General features: G+C 74.4%; 3 protein-coding genes across 3 annotated transcripts; all 3 read left to right on the forward strand.

Annotated features, from left to right (window-relative positions):
- Positions 1-7: 7 nt before the first annotated feature.
- Positions 8-6,323, forward strand: CNGA4 (cyclic nucleotide gated channel subunit alpha 4). The gene is made up of 6 exons (XM_064510128.1): positions 8-99; positions 266-358; positions 526-632; positions 1,420-2,415; positions 2,491-2,840; positions 6,267-6,323. Exons 1-6 carry the CDS (start codon positions 8-10, stop codon positions 6,321-6,323), a joined length of 1,695 nt encoding a protein of 564 aa, XP_064366198.1.
- A 338-nt stretch (positions 6,324-6,661) lies between these two features.
- On the forward strand, positions 6,662-11,224 carry CCKBR (cholecystokinin B receptor). Its single transcript, XM_064505329.1, has 5 exons — positions 6,662-6,903; positions 8,467-8,718; positions 8,796-9,060; positions 9,144-9,271; positions 9,341-11,224. The coding sequence occupies exons 1-5, from the start codon at positions 6,735-6,737 to the stop codon at positions 9,841-9,843; spliced, it is 1,317 nt and encodes a 438-aa protein (XP_064361399.1). The 5' UTR covers positions 6,662-6,734; the 3' UTR covers positions 9,844-11,224.
- A 2,274-nt stretch (positions 11,225-13,498) lies between these two features.
- SMPD1 (sphingomyelin phosphodiesterase 1) lies at positions 13,499-17,276 on the forward strand. The gene is made up of 6 exons (XM_064505330.1): positions 13,499-13,752; positions 14,705-15,471; positions 15,615-15,786; positions 15,927-16,003; positions 16,390-16,535; positions 16,613-17,276. The coding sequence occupies exons 1-6, from the start codon at positions 13,537-13,539 to the stop codon at positions 17,020-17,022; spliced, it is 1,788 nt and encodes a 595-aa protein (XP_064361400.1). The 5' UTR covers positions 13,499-13,536; the 3' UTR covers positions 17,023-17,276.
- The last annotated feature ends 33 nt before the right edge of the window (positions 17,277-17,309 follow it).

Below are 17,309 nucleotides of genomic sequence, written 5' to 3' on the forward strand. Positions count from 1 at the left end.
GTGCGGGATGCACGGCCTCAGGCAGGCGCTGGCCCGCCGCAGGGCTCGGCCTCGGCCCCGGCCCGGCAGCACCGAGCCCGGCGCCCCACACGCGCAGGGGTGAGTGGGGCCCGGCCGTGGGGCCGGGGAGGGGCGCGAGCTGGGGGCCCTGCCCGCCGGCCCCATGGCGTGGGGCACCGTGGGGGCACGGCGTGGGTCCCGGGCCGCCGCCGTACCCGCCCTGCAGCCCCTCTGCCTCCCCCCGTGGCCCGGGTGCCCCCCGCAGCTGGATCCTCGACCCCTCCGGGGACTGGTACTACTGGTGGATCAGCGCCATGGTCCTGCCCATCCTGTACAACTGGACCATCCTCATCTGCAGGTGCCGGGGGGGGGGGGGGGGGGCGGGTGCCGGCAGCCCCCGGTGCCCCACGGGGCGGCACAGGGGGAGGCAGAGCCCACCCAGAGCCGCGGCACCGGCCCGACGCCGCCCCCCCGCCGGGGTGGCCAGGGACCCCGCAGCCCCGGTGACGCCGTCCGCGCGGCCAGGTCCTGCTTCACGGACGTGCAGGAGCAGCACGTGCTGCTGTGGCTGAGCCTGGACTACCTGTGCGACGCGCTCTACCTGCTCGACATCGCCGTGCGCTTCCACACCGGTCAGTGCCCCGCGCGCCGCGCTCGCCCCGCGGCCCCACGGCCCCACGGCCCCACGGCCCCACGGCCCGGCCCCACGCGCAGCCTCTGCGCCTGCTTGCTACGTGCAGACGTGTCACTACGTGCACGCGTGCATAGACACGCGTGTGCACTCACGTCTGCGTGTGCACCTTCACGCATGTGCGTGCCCACGCGTGTGTGCGTGTGTCCGTGTGCAGACAGGCGTGCTCACCTGTGCACACGCGTGTCCATGTGCCCCCGTGGGTGAACGCGTGTGCACGCACAGCTAGGGCACACGCAACCCCGGCGGGCAGGGCGCGGGGCGGGCAGGGGCAGGGCGGCATTTTGGTGCTGCCGGCTCCCCCCACCCAGAGCCCCTCGGCACCACGGGCTGCCCAGACCCCCGCACCGAAGCGGCATCCCAGGAGACGTGGGTCCTGGGCCCCTCTGCACCCCACGCCGGGCACGCTGTCCTCCGCCAGCCTCCTCCCGGCATGGGGAGGCCCCCCAGAGCCCGTCACTGCCCGCTCGGGGACCCATCCCTCTTGCTGGGGACCTCCGTGGTTGTGCACATCCCGGCAAGGAGCCCCCGCAGCGATGCCACGTCCCCCCCCGCCCTGCAATACCCCCCTGGGCACCCACCCCCGGGACCCTCCCTGCTCCCGCGGGATGTCCAACCCCTGCAGCTGGGTTCCCCGCTGCACGGCACGGCCCGGTGCGGCACGGCACGGCACGGCACGGCACGGCACGGCACGGCACGGCACGGCACGGCCTCCCCCGCCGCCCCAGGCTTCCTGGAGGAGGGCATCCTGGTGCGGGACCGCGCCCAGATCCGGCGGCGCTACCTGGGCTCCTCGTCCTTCGCCTGGGACGTGGCCTCGGTGCTGCCCACCGACCTGCTGTACCTGCGCCTGGGCCCGGGGGTGCCGGCGCTGCGGGCCAACCGCTGCCTGCGGGCGCCGCGGCTCTTGGAGGCCTTCGACCGGCGGGAGACGCGCACGGGCTACCCCAACGCCTTCCGCATCGCCAAGCTGATGCTCTACGTCTTCGTCGCCATCCACTGGAACGCCTGCCTCTACTTCGCCCTCTCCGTCCGCCTGGGGCCCGGCGCCGACGCCTGGGTCTACCCCAACGCCAGCCGCCCCGGCTTCGCCCGCCCGCTGCGCCAGTACCTCTACAGCTTCTACTTCTCCACCCTCATCCTCACCACGGTGGGCGACACGCCGGCGCCGCGGCGCGAGGAGGAGTTCCTCTTCATGACCGCCGGCTTCCTCCTGGCCGTGCTGGGCTTCGCCACCGTCACGGGCAGCATGAGCTCCGTCATCGCCAACGTGAGCGCGGCCGACGCCGCCTTCTACCCCCGGCACGGCGCGGTGCAGCGCTACCTGCGGACGCGGGGCGCGGGCCGGCGGCTGGCGCGGCGGGTGGCCCGCTGGCACCAGCACCTGCGGGCGCAGCGCAAGCCGACGGGGGAGCGCGGGGCGCTGCGGGCGCTGCCGGGGCGGCTGCGGGCCGAGGTGGCCGCCGGCGTGCACCTGCCGGCGCTGCGCAAGGTGGCCCTCTTCCAGCGCTGCGAGCGCGGCGTGCTGCAGGAGCTGGTGCTGCGGCTGCGGCCCCAGGTCTTCAGCCCCGGCGAGTTCGTCTGCCGCAAGGGCGACGTCGGCCGCGAGATGTACTTCGTCCGCGAGGGGCGGCTGGCCGTGGTGGCCGACGACGGCGTCACGCCGCTGGCCGTGCTGGGCGAGGGGCTCTACTTCGGGGAGATCAGCCTCATCAACATCGCAGGTGAGGCCGCCGGCCCCCCGCGCCCGCCGCGGCACCCCCACGGCGCCCGCCCCACCGCCGCCTCCCCGTCCCCAGGGAACAGGTCGGGCAACCGGCGCACCGCCAACATCAAGAGCATCGGCTACTCGGACCTCTTCTGCCTCTCCAAGGAGGACCTGGCGGAGGTGCTGCGCGAGTTCCCCGCCGCCCGGGCCGCGATGGAGGCCAAGGGCCGCGAGATCCTGCTGCGGCTCGGCAAGCTGGACGAGCACGCCGAGGCGGCGGCCGAGGAGGCGGCGCGCCGGACGCGGGCGCTGGAGGCGGCGCTGGAGGGGCTGCAGACGCGGGCGGCCCGGCTGCTGGCCCAGCTGGAGTCCAGCGCCTTCAAGCTGGCCCTGCGCATCGAGCGCCTGGAGGGCCGGCTCCGGCGGCGGGGCTCTGCCGGGGCACGGGGCGCTGCCCCGACGCGGGGTCCCCCCGGGGCACAGGGTCCCACCGAGGCGCAGGGTCCCCCCGGGGCACAGGGTCCTGCTGGGGTGCAGGATCCTGCCCCGACGCGGGGTCCCCCCGGGGCACAGGGTCCTGCTGGGGTGCAGGGTCCCACCGAGGCGCAGGGTCCCCCCGGGGCACAGGGTCCCCCCGGGGCACAGGGTCCTGCCACGATGCGGGGTCCCACCGGGGGACAGGGTCCCACCAGGGCGCAGGGCCCAGCCAGGGGACAGGCTGCTGCCAGGGGACGGGGTCCCGCAGGGGCACAGGGTCCTGCTGGGGGACGGGGTCCTGCCGAGGCGCCAGGTCCCACTGGGGTGCCAGGGGCTGCTGGGGGCCGGGGTGGTGCCGGGGGCCGGGGCGATGCCGGGGGCCGGGGTGATGCTGGGGGCTGGGACGATGCTGGGGGACAGGGTCCCATGGGGCCACCAGGGGCTGCCAGGGGCCGGGGAGGTGCTGGGGGCCGGGGCGATGCTGGGGGCTGGGGTCCCGTGGGGGCACCGGGGGCTGCCAGGGGCCGGGGCGGTGCCGGGGGACAAGGCGATGCTGGGGGACAGGGTGCCACAGGGGCGCCGGGGGCTGCCAGGGGCCGGGGCGGTGCCGGGGGCTGGGGTGATGCCGGGGGACAAGGCAATGCTGGGGGACAGGGTCCCACAGGGGCGCCGGGGGCTGCCGGAGGCCGGGGCGGTGCCGGGGGACAAGGCAATGCCGGGGGCCGGGGCGGCGCTGGGGGCCGGGGTCCCGCGGGGGCCCCCCGGCGCTGAGGGTTGACCGGCTGCGGCCCCTCATCATCGGGTGCGCGGTACCGGTGACCATGATACTGGTGACCGCGGTTGCTATGTGACATTGACAATAGTTGCTAGGTAACGATGACAACAGTTGCTAGATAACAGTGACCAAGTTGTTGTGTGACGTTGACAATAGCTGCTAGGTAACAACGACAACAGCTGGCTCGTAACAGTGACAACAGTTGCCAGGTGACAGCGACAGAAGCTGCTCGGGGACAATAGGGACAGGTGGTACCTGAGAGCCACAACAGCTGCAGGGACAGGACAAGGATAGGGATAGGGACAGGGACAGGAATAGGGATAAGGATAGGAAAGTGCCAGGGAAAGGTATAGGGATAGGGAGGGGATAGGGACAGGACAAGGACAGGACAGGGATGGGACAGGGACAGGGATAGGGACAGGGATAGGGATAGAGATGGGGACAGGGACAGGGACAGGGATAGGAACAGGTCGAGGGCAGGGATAGGGACAGGGACGAGGATAGGGACAGGCACAGGCACAGGGATACGGACAGGGATATGGACAGTGGCAGGGACAGGGATAGGGATAGGGAGGGGATAGGGACAGGACAGGCATAGGGATGGGGCAGGGGCAGAGCAGGGGCAGGGACAGGGATAGGGACAGGACAGGGACAGGGACAGGACAGCTATAGGGACAGGGATAGGGACAGAGACAGGAATAGGGATAGGAACAACGATAGGGATAGGGACAGGACAGAGATAGGAGCAGGGACAGGACAGGAACAGGTATAGGGACAGGACAGGGATAGGGATAGGGACAGGGACGCGGCAGGGGCAGGAGCAGGAGCAGGAGCAGGGGCAGGGGCAGGGGCAGGGGCAGGAGCAGGGCAGGGGCAGGGCAGGGGCAGGGGCAGGGGCAGGGGCAGGGGCAGGGGCAGGGGCAGGGGCAGGGGCAGGGCAGGGCAGGAGCAGGGGCAGGGCAGGGGCAGGGGCAGGGCAGGGGCAGGAGCAGGAGCAGGGGCAGGGCAGGAGCAGGGCAGGGGCAGGAGCAGGGGCAGGGCAGGAGCAGGAGCAGGGCAGGGGCAGGGGCAGGGGCAGGGGCAGGGGCAGGGCAGGGGCAGGGCAGGGGCAGGAGCAGGGGCAGGGGCAGGGGCAGGGGCAGGAGCAGGGGCAGGGCAGGGGCAGGGGCAGGGCAGGGGCCCCGGAGTTGCTCGCAGCGGGGCCGGGTCCCAGCAGCCCGGGCGAGCGAGGCCCCAGCAGCGCCGACCCGCGGCTCCGCCCGCAGCGAGCGGCTGCCTGGCGCCGGGTCCCGGCCCGGCGGGCACCGAGCACCGAGCACCGAGCACCGGGGCCGCGGGCAGCGCCCGGGCCGGGGGCACCGGGGAGACCTGGGAGCGGCCGCGGCTGCTGGCGGGGGGGGCCCGGGGGAGGGCCCGGGGGGGCGGGAGACGCGCCAAGCACCCGCCGTGCGCCCCGCCGAGCCCGCGGGCTCCCTCCCCGCGGCACCGCAGGCCTGCCGGTCCCTGCCGGTCCCCGCGCCTCCGCCCCCGGTACCGGCTCCGCCAGCGCCGGGACCCTGCGCTCGCTGCGTCTGAGCCCCCCGCCCCCTGCGCCCCCCACTGCCCCTGCACCCCCCACAGCCCTCTGCATCCACCCACTGCCCTCTGCACCCCCCCACGGCCCCTGCAGCCCCCCATAACCCCTGCAGCCCCCCATAACCCCTGCAGCCCCCCACTGCCCCTGCAGCCCCCCATAACCCCTGCAGCCCCCCACTGCCCCTGCACCCCCCACAGCCCTCTGCATTCCCCCACTGCCCCTGCAGCCCCCCATTGCCCCTGCAGCCCCCCACTGCCTGCTGCACCCCCCCATTGCCCCTGCATCCCCCCACTGCCCTCTGCACCCCGCCACTGCCCGCCGCACCCCCCACGGCCCTCTGCATTCCCCCACTGCCCCTGCAGCCCCTCACTGCCCCTGCAGCCCCCCACTGCCCCCCGTCTCCCCACTGCCCTCTGCATCCCCCCGCTGCCCCTGCACCCCCCCCACTGCCCGCTGCACCCCCCCACTGCCCCTGTAGCCCCCCACTGCCCTCTGCATCCCCCCATTGCCCTCTGCATCCCCCCACTGCCCCTGTAGCCTCCCATAACCCCTGCGGCCCCCAACTGCCCCTGCAGCTCCCCACGGCCCCTGCAGCCCCCCACTGCCCTCTGCACCCCTCCACTGCCCCTGCAGCCCCCCACTGCCCTCTGCACCCCTCCACTGCCCCTGCAGCCCCCCACTGCCCCTGCAGCCCCCCACTGCCCTCTGCACCCCCCCACTGCCCCTGCAGCCCCCCACTGCCCCTGCAGCCCCCCATTGCCCTCTGCACCCCTCCACTGCCCCTGCATCCCCCCACTGCCCCTGCATCCACCCACTGCCCCTGTAGTCCCCCATAACCCCTGCGGCCCCCAACTGCCCCTGCAGCTCCCCACGGCCCCTGCAGCCCCCCACTGCCCTCTGCACCCCCCCACTGCCCGCCACACCCCCCACGGCCCTCTGCATTCCCCCACTGCCCCTGCACCCCCTCACTGCCCCTGTAGCCCCCCACTGCCCTCTGCATCCCCCCACTGCCCTCTGCATCCCCCCACTGCCCCTGTAGCCCCCCATAACCCCTGCGGCCCCCAACTGCCCCTGCAGCTCCCCACGGCCCCTGTAGCCCCCCACTGCCCTCTGCATCCCCCCACTGCCCTCTGCATCCCCCCACTGCCCCTGTAGCCCCCCATAACCCCTGCGGCCCCCAACTGCCCCTGCAGCTCCCCACTGCCCTCTGCACCCCTCCACTGCCCCTGCAGCCCCCCACTGCCCCTGCAGCCCCCCACTGCCCCTGCAGCCCCCCACTGCCCCTGCACCCCCCCCACTGCCCTCTGCACCCCCCATAGCCCCCCGCATCATCCCTCTGCCCCCCGCCCCCCTCAGTCCCCCCGGCCCCCCCTCGCCCCCGCTCCCCGCCCGCTCCCCGCCCCGGCCGCCGCTGGCGCCGCCCCCGCTCACTCGCTCGGCGGCTCCGGAGCGAGCGGGGCCGCGCGTCCCCTCGGCCGCCTGCGCCGGGCGGCCCCGCCGCGCCGACATGGACCCGCGGCGCCTCAACGCCTCGCTGCAGGAGCTGCTCTGCCGCCCCGGCCCCGGCCCCGGCCCCGGCAACGCCACCGGCAACGGCACCGGCGGCGGCCCCGCCTGGAACGGCTCCGGCTGCGACCTGCCCCGCCGGGGCCTCCGCGGGCCCCCCGCGCCCAAAGGTGAGCCGGGACCGGGCAGACCCGGCGCGACGGGACGGGACCGGACGGGACGGGACGGGGCGGGACCCCCCGGCCGCACACGCGTCCCGGTGCCCCCCCGCCCGTGCCTCCCGCGGCTCCCCGTCCGCCTGCCCGGTGCAGCCCCCATGCACCCCCGTGCACCCCCCCGTGCACCCCCATGTTCCCTCCCCGTGCGCCCCACTGTGCGTCCCGTCGGCCTGCCCGGTGCACCCCCCGCGCACCCCCCCTGCCCCCCGCCCGCCTGCCCGGTGCGCTCCGCTGCGCCCCGCCGTGTCCCGCCCGCCTGCCCGTGCACCCCCGTCCCTCCCGCCGTGCGCTCGGGGCACCCCGTGCTCCCGCCCCGCTGCAGCCCGCGGCACCCGCTGTGCCCCAGCGCTGCTGCCCCGGGCCGGTGCGTCCCCAGCAGAGTCCCGCGTCCCCGCCGCGGGCCCGGCAGCGCTGCGCGCCCACGCGGCACCGGGCTGCGGGGCGGCGGGAGCCCTGTGCGCACGGCCCCGCCCGGCTCCGGGCCCCGGGCTCTGGAGCTTGGGGGCTCGGGGGCTCCGCGCTCCGGGCCCCGGGCTCGGGGGCTCCGCGGCTCCGGGCTCTGGAGCTTGAGGGCTCCGGGCTCCGCGGCTCGGGGGCTCCGCGGCTCGGGGGCTCCGGGCTTTGCAGCTTGAAAGCTCCGGGCTCCGCAGCTCCGAGCTCTGGAGCTCGGGGGCTCCGCGGCTCCGGGCTCAGCAGCTTGGAGGCTCCGCGGCTCCGGGCTCTGCGACTCCGGGCTCTGGAGCTGGGGGGCTCTGGAGCTCCAGGCTCCGGGGCTCCGGGCTCTGCAGCTCTGCAGTTCGGGGGCTCCGCGACTCCAGGCTCCGCGGCTCCGGGCTCCGCTGCTCGGGAGCTCCGGGCTCCACAGCCCCGGGCTCCACAGCCCCGGGCTCCGCGGCTCCGGGCTCTGCAGCTTGGAGGCTCCGCGGCTCCAGGCTCCGCAACTCCGGGCTCCACTGCTCGGGGGCTCCGGGCTCCGCTGCTCCAGGCTCCGCAGCTCCGTGGCTCGCCGGCTCCGCAGCGTGGGCAGCCGTGCTGGACACCTGGGTCCTGCCCGGCTCCCGGTGGGGGCGGAGGGCAGCGATGGGGCTGGCACGGGGGGGGGGGGGGGGGGGGGGCTACCGCGGCCCGGGCCGCCCCCGGGGCGTGCAGGGCGCTGCGGGCAGCGGGATACAGGTCCCAGCACCAGACTGTCCATCTCACAGGTGATAAACAGCCCCGGCCACGTCTGGCCACAGCCGGGGGGAGCCTGGAGGCCTGGGTCCCCGGCCCCCGCCTGCCCGCCCCACGCCGGGGCTGGGCGGCCGGGGCTGAGCCGGCGCCGTGCCGAGGGGAGCAGAGCCCTGCCGGGAGGGAGGGAGGGAGGCCCCGCGGGGCGTCCTGACGGCGTCCGCCGCGCCAACGGGAGCCCAGGCGTCCTGGTGCCCGCTGCCCGCGTGCCGGCCGGGCGCCCGGGAGAGCCCGCGGGGGCCCAGGCGTCCCGGCCGCGCGGCCCGCGTGACGCCTGCCACCCCGCAGACCTGGACCTGACGGTGCGCGTCCTGCTGTACGCGCTGATCTTTGTGCTGAGCGTGTGCGGGAACGCCCTGGTCGTGGCCGTGCTGCTGCTGAACCGCCGCCTGCGCACCGTCACCAACTCCTTCCTGCTGTCCCTGGCCCTCAGCGACCTCATGCTGGCCCTGTGCTGCATGCCCTTCACGCTGGTCCCCAACCTCATGGGCACCTTCGTCTTCGGGGAGGCCGTCTGCAAGCTCATCGCCTACCTGATGGGTAGGCAGCGGGGGCTGCCGGGGGCGGGGGGGGGCCGGGCCCCCCGCGCTGCCAGCGCTGACCCCCGCCGTCCGCAGGCGTCTCGGTGTCGGTCTCCACCTTCAGCCTGGTGGCCATCGCCATCGAGCGGTACAGCGCGATCTGCAACCCGCTGCAGTCCCGCGTGTGGCAGACGCGCTCGCACGCCTGCCGGGTCATCGCCGGCACCTGGCTCTTCTCGGCGCTGCTCATGCTGCCCTACGCCGTCTACAGCACCACGCGGGCGCTGCCGGCCCACGGCGCCCACCCGCCCGCCCGCCAGTGCACGCACGACTGGCCCAGCGAGCACGTCCGCCAGGCCTGGTGAGTGCCGCCCCCCCGCCTGCCCGCCCGCCTGCCGCCCCCAGCGCCGGCCCCGCCGCCCGCCACGGCCCCCTCTCTTCCAGGTACGTCCTGCTGCTCCTCGTCCTCTTCTTCGTCCCGGGCGTGGTGATGATCGTGGCCTACGGGCTCATCTCCCGCGAGCTCTACCGCGGCATCCGCTTCGAGCTGGACGTCAAGGGGGAGGCGGCAGGTGAGGGGCCGGCGGGGCGCGGGGCGCCGGGGGCGGCGGGGCCGGCGCTGACCCACGGCTCTGCCGCAGCCCGGTGCGGTGGCGCGGGGCCGGCGCCCGCCTGCGACGAGGGCGACGGCTGCTACCTGCAGCTCTCCCGGCCGGGCGGCGTGCTGGAGCTGCGGGCGCTGGGCGCGCAGCAGGACCGGGCACGCATCAACTCCTCGGAGGCGAAGCTGGTGGCCAAGCGGCGCGTGATCCGCATGCTGGTGGTCATCGTGGCCATGTTCTTCCTCTGCTGGCTGCCCATCTTCAGCGTCAACACGTGGCGCGCCTTCGCCCCGCGGGCGGCCCAGCGGGCCCTCTCCGGGACGCCCATCTCCTTCATCCACCTGCTCTCCTACATCTCCGCCTGCGCCAACCCGCTCATCTACTGCTTCATGAACCGCCGCTTCCGCAAGGCCTTCCTGGCCACCTGCGCCGGCTGCCGCCGCGCCTGCCCGCGCCGCCCGCCCGACGACGACCTGGCCCACGCCACCGCCTCGCTCTCCAAGTTCAGCTACACCACCGTCAGCAGCCTCGGCCCGCCCTGAGCCCCGTGCCCCCGGGCTCCGCGCCCCGGCCCCGCCGCGCACCCGCCGCCCCACTGGCCCTGCCACCCCTCCGTGCACCCCGACACGTGCCATGCACCCAGCCCCAGAGCAGCCCCAGCGCCCCCCACGCCTCCGTGCACCCCGACACGTGCCGTGCACCCAGCCCCAGAGCAGCCCCAGCACCCACCACGCCTCCGTGCACCCCGACATGTGCTGTGCACCCAGCCCCACAGCAGCCCCAGCGCCCCCCACGCCTCCGTGCACCCCGACACGTGCCGTGCACCCAGCCCCACAGCAGCCCCAGCACCCACCACGCCTCCGTGCACCCCGACATGTGCTGTGCACCCAGCCCCACAGCAGCCCCAGCACCCCCTGTGCCTCTGTGCACCCAGCACTCACTGTGCACCCAGCCCCACAGCAGCCCCAGCACCCCCCATGCACCCAGCACCCCCCGTGCACCCAGGCCCACAGCAGCCCCAGTGCCCCCCACGCCTCCGTGCACCCCGACACATGCCGTGCACCCAGCCCCACAGCAGCTCCAGCACCCACCATGCCTCCGTGCACCCCGACATGTGCCGTGCACCCAGCCCCACAGCAGCTCCAGCACCCCCTGTGCCTCTGTGCACCCAGCACTCACTGTGCACCCAGCCCCACAGCAGCCCCAGCACCCACCATGCACCCAGCACCCCCCGTGCACCCAGCCTCAGAGCATCCCCAGCAGCCCCCACACCTCCGTGCACCCCGACACGTGCCGTGCACCCAGCCCCACAGCAGCCCCAGCACCCCCATGCACCCAGCACCCGCTGTGCACCCAGCACCTTCCATGCCCCTGGCTCTTTCGTGCCTCCCTGCACCCCAGCACCCTCCCTGCGCCCCAGAGCTCGCTGTGCCTCCGTGTGCCTCCAGCACCCTCCGTGCACCCCAGCACCCATCACACCGCCGTGCATTGCAGCTCCCTCCATGCGCCCCAGCACCCTCCCTGCGCCCCACGCCCCCGCGTGCCCCCGGCACCTCCAGCCCCGGCCCGGCCCTGGCACCCCCGTGCGCCCCGGCGGCACCCGCGCCCTCCAAACCCCGGTGCCGCCGGCGCCCGGGAGATGCCGCCCGGGCAGAGCCCGCAGGGGAGCCGGGGCCGGGCTGGGGGCCGGGGGGCTGGGGCTGCCCGTGCCCTGCCCGGGGTCTGCGGTGCCGGGGCCGGGGGGCACCGGGGACAGGCCCCCCCCGCCCCATGCAGCCGGGTCTGCGCTCGGCCAGGCTGCCCCGTCCGGCCCCGGGGACCGGCCCCAGCGCGGCGGCGGCCGGGGACGGCGGGGACACGGCGCCCCGGGGCCTCCCCGCTCCGCTCCCGCGGGCTCCGGCTGCAATAAAGCCTTGACCTCGTCCCGCCTCGTCTGCTTCTTCCCGCCGGGCTCGGCCCCTCCTGCCCCGGGGCCGGACGGAGGGGCAGCCCGGGGCACCCAGCGAGCGGCACGGGGCGGCACCGGGCTGTGGGGGCACCGGGCAGCCCCACGGCAGCGGGAGCAGCGGGAGCAGCGGGGCCGTGTCCGGAGTGTCCACGCACCTCCACACGTGCACAGCTGCGTGCCCAGAGCTGCGCACAAGCCTGCACGCGCTCGCGGCATGCACAGCCGCACGCACGCTGCACAGGTGTGCACAGCTACACACGCTGCAGAGGTGTGCACAGCTACACACTGCACAGGTGTGCACAGCTACACACACTGCAGAGGTGTGCACAGCTACACGCTGCACAGGTGTGCACAGCTACACACGCTGCACAGGTGTGCACAGCTACACACTGCAGAGGTGTGCACAGCTACACACTGCACAGGTGTGCACAGCTACACACTGCAGAGGTGTGCACAGCTACACGCACTGCACAGGTGTGCACGGCTACACACTGCAGAGGTGTGCACAGCTACACACGCTGCACAGGTGTGCACAGCTACACGCTGCAGAGGTGTGCACAGCTACACGCTGCACAGGTGTGCACAGCTACACACACTGCAGAGGTGTGCACAGCTACACGCACTGCACAGGTGTGCACAGCTACACACTGCAGAGGTGTGCACAGCTACACACGCTGCAGAGGTGTGCACGGCTACACGCACTGCACAGGTGTGCACAGCTACACACGCTGCAGAGGTGTGCACAGCTACACGCACTGCAGAGGTGTGCACAGCTACACACGCTGCAGAGGTGTGCACAGCTACACGCACTGCAGAGGTGTGCACAGCTACACGCACTGCAGAGGTGTGCACAGCTACACACGCTGCAGAGGTGTGCACAGCTACACGCACTGCAGAGGTGTGCACAGCTACACACGCTGCAGAGGTGTGCACAGCTACACGCACTGCAGAGGTGTGCACAGCTACACACGCTGCAGAGGTGTGCACAGCTACACACACTGCAGAGGTGTGCACAGCTACACGCTGCAGAGGTGTGCACGGCTACACGCACTGCACAGGTGTGCACAGCTACACGCTGCAGAGGTGTGCACAGCTACACGCGGGCACACCGGCATACGGACGCTGAGCTGCAGCACAGAGGTTCGCAGGCATCTGCACACGTGCACACCTGCACACAGCAGCACACAGAGCTGTGCACACGCACACACACGTGCAGGCACGCTGCACCCCACGGCCCCCCCTGCGCCCCACTGAATCACAGGGCGCCCGCTGCACAACTCGCCAACCCCGCTGCACCCGGGAGGCCAAGGCTGCACCCCCACTGCGTCCCAGTGCAGCCCCGAGCCCCACCCCACAGCCCTCCCTGCACCCCCAAACCCCACCCCACATCACTGCGCCGCACCCCTCACCACGCTGCTCCCCGCAACGCCCTGCCCGGAGTCCACCCCCCACAATCCCCTGCGTGGCCTCCATCCCCCACAATGCCCTGCACGGACTCCACCCCCCACAATCCCCTGCGCAGACGCCATCCCCCACAATCCCCTGCGTGGCCTCCATCCCCCACAATGCCCTGCACGGACTCCATCCCCCACAATCCCCTGCGTGGCCTCCATCCCCCACAATGCCCTGCGCGGCCTCCATCCCCCACAATGCCCTGCACGGACTCCACCCCCCACAATCCCCTGCGCAGACGCCATCCCCCACAATCCCCTGCCTGGCCTCCATCCCCCACAATCCCCTGCGCGGCCTCCATCCCCCACAATGCCCTGCGTGGCCTCCACCCCCCACAATTCCCTGCGCAGTCTCCGTCCCCCACAATCCCCTGCACAGACTCCATCCCCCACAATGCCCTGCCCGGACTCCATCCCCCACAATCCCCTGCCCACACTCCATCCCCCACAATCCCCTGCCTGGACTCCATCCCCCACAATCCCCTGCCCACACTCCATCCCCCACAATCCCCTGCCTGGACTCCATCCCCCACAATCCCCTGCCCGGACTCCATCCCCCACAATCCCCTGCCTGGACTCCATCCCCCACAATCCCCTGCCTGGACTCCATCCCCCACAATGCCCTGCGCGGACTCCATCCCCCACAATCCCCTGCCTGGACTCCATCCCCCACAATCCCCTGCCTGGACTCCATCCCCCACAATCCCCTGCGCGGACTCCACCCCCACAATCCCTCGCATCTCCAGGCCCCCCCCCCCCGTTTATGCTCCCCGTGCCTGATGCCACCGCCCCCCGCCTGGCCCCGCCCCCTCCCCCGCCGGCACCCGTCGGCGGCCATGGCGGCGCGGGGGCTGTCGCCCGGCGCGGTGCCGGCTGCGGTGCGGGCCGCGGCCCCGCTGCTCGCGCTGTCCCTGTGCGTCTCGCTGTGCCTGTCGCTGCCGCTGCCGCTGCCCGGGGCCCGGGCGGGGCCCCCCGCGGCCGGCTGGAGCTGGCGGAACCTCACGTGCCCGGCCTGCCGCCTGCTCTTCGGGGCGCTCGGCCTGGCGCTGCAGGTACCGGCGCCGCGGGGCGCGGGGGGCTGCGGGCAGCCGGGGGGCTGGCGACCCGCCCTCGGCGCGACCGGGACGGGGACAGGGACGGGGACAGGCTGGGAGGGGTCGTGACTCCGGACAGGGGCTGGGGCCAGGGACGGGCCGGAGGGGTCGTGACTGACGACGGGCACTTGGGACGGGGACGGGGCAGCCCGGGGAGGGGTCACGGCCTGGGACAGGGAGAGGGCCGGGCCGGGCCGCGTTGCTGGGGACAGGGCAGGGATGGGGTGGGACGGGACAGGGACAGGCGCTCGTGACAGGGACAGGACAGGGACAGGGACAGGCCGGGAGGCGTCGGGGCCTGGGGGCAGGCCAGGACAAGGACTGGAGACAAGGACAGGGACAGGCTGGCGATGGGGTGGGGTGGGACTCCAGACAGGCGCTCGTGACAGGGACGGGGACAGCCCGGGACAGGCTGTGACAGGGACAGGCACCTAGGACAGGGACGGGGACAGGCTGGGAGGGGTCACGGCCCGGGCCAGGCCGGGGATGGGGCGGCAGGGAACAGGTCAGGCCGGGCTGGGCCGGGCCAGGCCGAGGCGGCAGATGGGGCGGGACGAGGGGGCTGTTTTCACCAGAAAGGGGAACTGGCCGTGGTGCCTGGACGCCTGGGCCCAGGTCACAGGCAGGAAAGGCAGCGACGGTGGAGGGAAAGGCAGGACTAGACCCGACGCCCGGCTCCTTCTGCTGCCCTGGGGGTGGTGGCACTCAGGGCAGAGCGGGGCCTGGCTGGGCGCTGGCAGGGCCTCGCATCTGGGTCACGAGTGGGCGTCCCCGGGCGGGAGCCGGGGCGCCTGGGCCTGCCCTGGCCCCGGGACCGGGCCCTGCCGCACCCCGGGACCGGGACCGGGGGCGGGGGCCCACGGCGCGGCCCCGCCGGCAGCCCCCCGAGCCCCGACCCTCTGCCCCGCAGCTGGAGCCCAACGTGGCGCGCGTGGGGCGCGTGGCGGTGCGCGTGTGCCAGGAGCTGCGGCTGGCGCCCCCCGAGATCTGCCGGCAGGCCGTGCAGCTCTTCCAGCAGGACGTGGTGTCGGCGTGGGCCCGCTCGGTGCTGCGCCCCGGCGAGGCCTGCGGGCTGCTGCTGGGCCGCGGCTGCGGCCGCTGGGACATCTACGCCGACTGGAACGTCACGCTGCCCGCCGCCCCCAAGCCCCCCGTGCGCCCGCCCGCGCCCCCGCCGCCCGGCGCCCCCACCGCCCGCCTCCTCTTCCTCACCGACCTCCACTGGGACCGGCACTACGTGCCGGGCAGCGAGCCCGCCTGCCGCGACCCGCTGTGCTGCCGCGGCGCCGCGCGCTCGGCCCCCGGCGGCGCCGGCTACTGGGGCGAGTACGGCAAGTGCGACCTGCCGCTGCACACCATCGAGGCGCTGCTGGCGCAGCTGCGCGGCCCCGCGCCGCCCTTCGACGCCGCGTACTGGACCGGAGACATCCCGGCGCACGACGTCTGGCAGCAGCGCCGCGAGGACCAGCTGCTGGCGCTGCGCACCGTCACCGGGCTGCTCCGCAAGCACCTGGGCGCCCTGCCCGTCTACCCCGCCGTGGGCAACCACGAGGCCACCCCCGTCAACGCCTTCCCCCCGCCCTACGTCCACGGGAACCAGTCCTCGGCCTGGCTCTACGACGCCATGGCCCAGGCCTGGCAGGACTGGCTGCCCCCCGAGGCGCTGGAGACCCTCAGGTGGGGCGGCCGTGGGGCCGGGCGTGGGGGCTGCGGGTGTGCGCGACGGGGCGATGCGGGGGGCGCGGCGCGGGGGGCTGCGCCTGCCTGGCGGGGAGGCTGGCGGCGGGGGCAGGCGGCGCTCACCGTCCCCTTCCCTGCAGAGCTGCCGGTTTCTACACGCTGCGGGTGCGGCCCGGCCTGCGCCTCGTCTCGCTCAACATGAACTTCTGCTCCCAGGCCAACTTTTGGCTCCTCATCAACTCCACCGACCCCGCGGGGCAGCTGCAGTGGCTCGTGGGCGTCCTGGAGGCCGCCGAGCAGCGAGGGGAGAAGGTGCGAGCTGGCGGGGAGGAGGGGGCCAGCCAGTGCCCCGTGTCCCCCGCCCGGCCGGGGACACAGGCTGCCCCCGGGGCGGGCTGACAGGGTCCCTGCGCCCCCGCCAGCCCTTTGCTCCCTCGGCTGCTGCCTTGTAGGTGCACATCATCGGGCACATCCCGCCGGGCCACTGCCTCCGGAGCTGGAGCTGGAACTACTACCGCATCGTCAACAGGTGAGCCCTGCCCCGCCCTGCCCCGGGCACCGCGGTGCCCACGCCGGCCCTGCCTCCGCGGGGAAGAGCCGGCAGATCCTGCCCCACGCCCTGCCAGCGTCGGGAGAGGGTGGCTGTTCCTACGCCAGCGTGCCCCGGGGTCCGCGTCCGGCTCGCAGGTGCCACCAGCCGGGGCAGGGAGCCAGGGCGAGGGCCAGGCGGAGCCAGCACCAGCGGGCACAGCCCGGGGGGGGCACAGCGCCAGCTGAGCCCAGCGCGTGACGGGGCACCGGGGGCAATGGCACGAGCTGCACCGCGCTGGCTGCTGGGCAGCACGGCCGGGACGGGGAGGGGAGCTGGAGGAAGCCCCCCGCGGCAGCCCTCAGCCTGCGCTGCCCCGCGCTCAGGTTTGAGGGCACCATCGCGGCCCAGTTCTTCGGGCACACGCACGTGGACGAGTTCGAGATGTTCTACGACGAGGAGACCCTGACGCGCCCCGTCTCCGTGGCCTTCGTGGCCCCCAGCGTCACCACCTACATCAACCTCAACCCCGGTGAGTTTTCCCCTCCCGCCTCCCCCCGCCGTGCCGCCGCGCGGCTGCCGCAACGCTGCCCGCCCTCCTGCCCGCAGGCTATCGCGTGTATGAGCTGGACGGCGCCTACCCCGGCAGCTCCCACGCCGTGCTCGACCACGAGACCTTTATCCTCAACCTCACGGAGGCCAACGTGCCGGGGGCGAAGCCACGCTGGCAGCGCCTCTACCGCGCCCGCGAGGCCTACGGGATGCCCAGCGCCTTCCCCGCCGACTGGGACCAGCTCATCCGCCGCTTCCAGGACGACGAGAGCCTCTTCCAGCGCTTCTGGTACCTCTTCCACAAGGGCCACCCGCCCCGCGAGCCCTGCCGCGAGGCCTGCAAAGCCGCGCTGCTCTGCTCCCTGCGCACAGGGCGCTCCGTCGACCCCGGCCTCTGCCGCGTGCTGCGCCCAGCCCTGCCCTTCGCCCAGATCCAGGAGCTGTGGAGGCAGCGGCAGCTGTGCTGAGGGCAGGGTGCTCCCCGGACGCGCGCGGCGCCCGGGCTTGGTGCCCCCGGGCTGCGCACGGCCCCCGGCTCGGCAGGGACCAGGGCCGGCGGAGGGGATGGCTGTCACCCAGCTACGCTCGCTGCTCCGCGGGCTGGGGCTGCCGCTGGCCGACCCCCAGCTCGGCCCCCCAGGACGCCGGGGGCCGAGGTACGGTGCTGCCCGCTGCCTGCCGCGGCCCCGGCGGCGGCTGTGTAATAAAGGTGTGATGGACAGAGCCGGCTCCTGTCCGAGGCCTCCCGCCTGCC

This window comes from Dromaius novaehollandiae, chromosome 1 (assembly GCF_036370855.1).
Source record: "Dromaius novaehollandiae isolate bDroNov1 chromosome 1, bDroNov1.hap1, whole genome shotgun sequence".
NCBI classification, from domain to species: domain Eukaryota; kingdom Metazoa; phylum Chordata; class Aves; order Casuariiformes; family Dromaiidae; genus Dromaius; species Dromaius novaehollandiae.

Excerpts from the sequence above, each read along its gene's own strand:
- SMPD1 (XM_064505330.1), top strand. The coding sequence starts at position 13,537 with ATGGCGGCGCGGGGGCTGTCGCCCGGCGCGGTGCCGGCTGCGGTGCGG. Across the intron at positions 13,753-14,704 it reads CGCTCGGCCTGGCGCTGCAG|CTGGAGCCCAACGTGGCGCG; the intron begins GTACCGGCGCCG and ends TCTGCCCCGCAG. Across the intron at positions 15,472-15,614 it reads GAGGCGCTGGAGACCCTCAG|AGCTGCCGGTTTCTACACGC; the intron begins GTGGGGCGGCCG and ends CCTTCCCTGCAG.
- CCKBR (XM_064505329.1), top strand. The coding sequence starts at position 6,735 with ATGGACCCGCGGCGCCTCAACGCCTCGCTGCAGGAGCTGCTCTGCCGC. Across the intron at positions 6,904-8,466 it reads CGGGCCCCCCGCGCCCAAAG|ACCTGGACCTGACGGTGCGC; the intron begins GTGAGCCGGGAC and ends GCCACCCCGCAG. Across the intron at positions 9,272-9,340 it reads CGTCAAGGGGGAGGCGGCAG|CCCGGTGCGGTGGCGCGGGG; the intron begins GTGAGGGGCCGG and ends GCTCTGCCGCAG.
- CNGA4 (XM_064510128.1), top strand. The coding sequence starts at position 8 with ATGCACGGCCTCAGGCAGGCGCTGGCCCGCCGCAGGGCTCGGCCTCGG. Across the intron at positions 2,416-2,490 it reads CAGCCTCATCAACATCGCAG|GGAACAGGTCGGGCAACCGG; the intron begins GTGAGGCCGCCG and ends CCCCGTCCCCAG. Across the intron at positions 2,841-6,266 it reads GGCGGCGGGGCTCTGCCGGG|CCCCCCATAACCCCTGCGGC; the intron begins GCACGGGGCGCT and ends CTGCCCCTGTAG.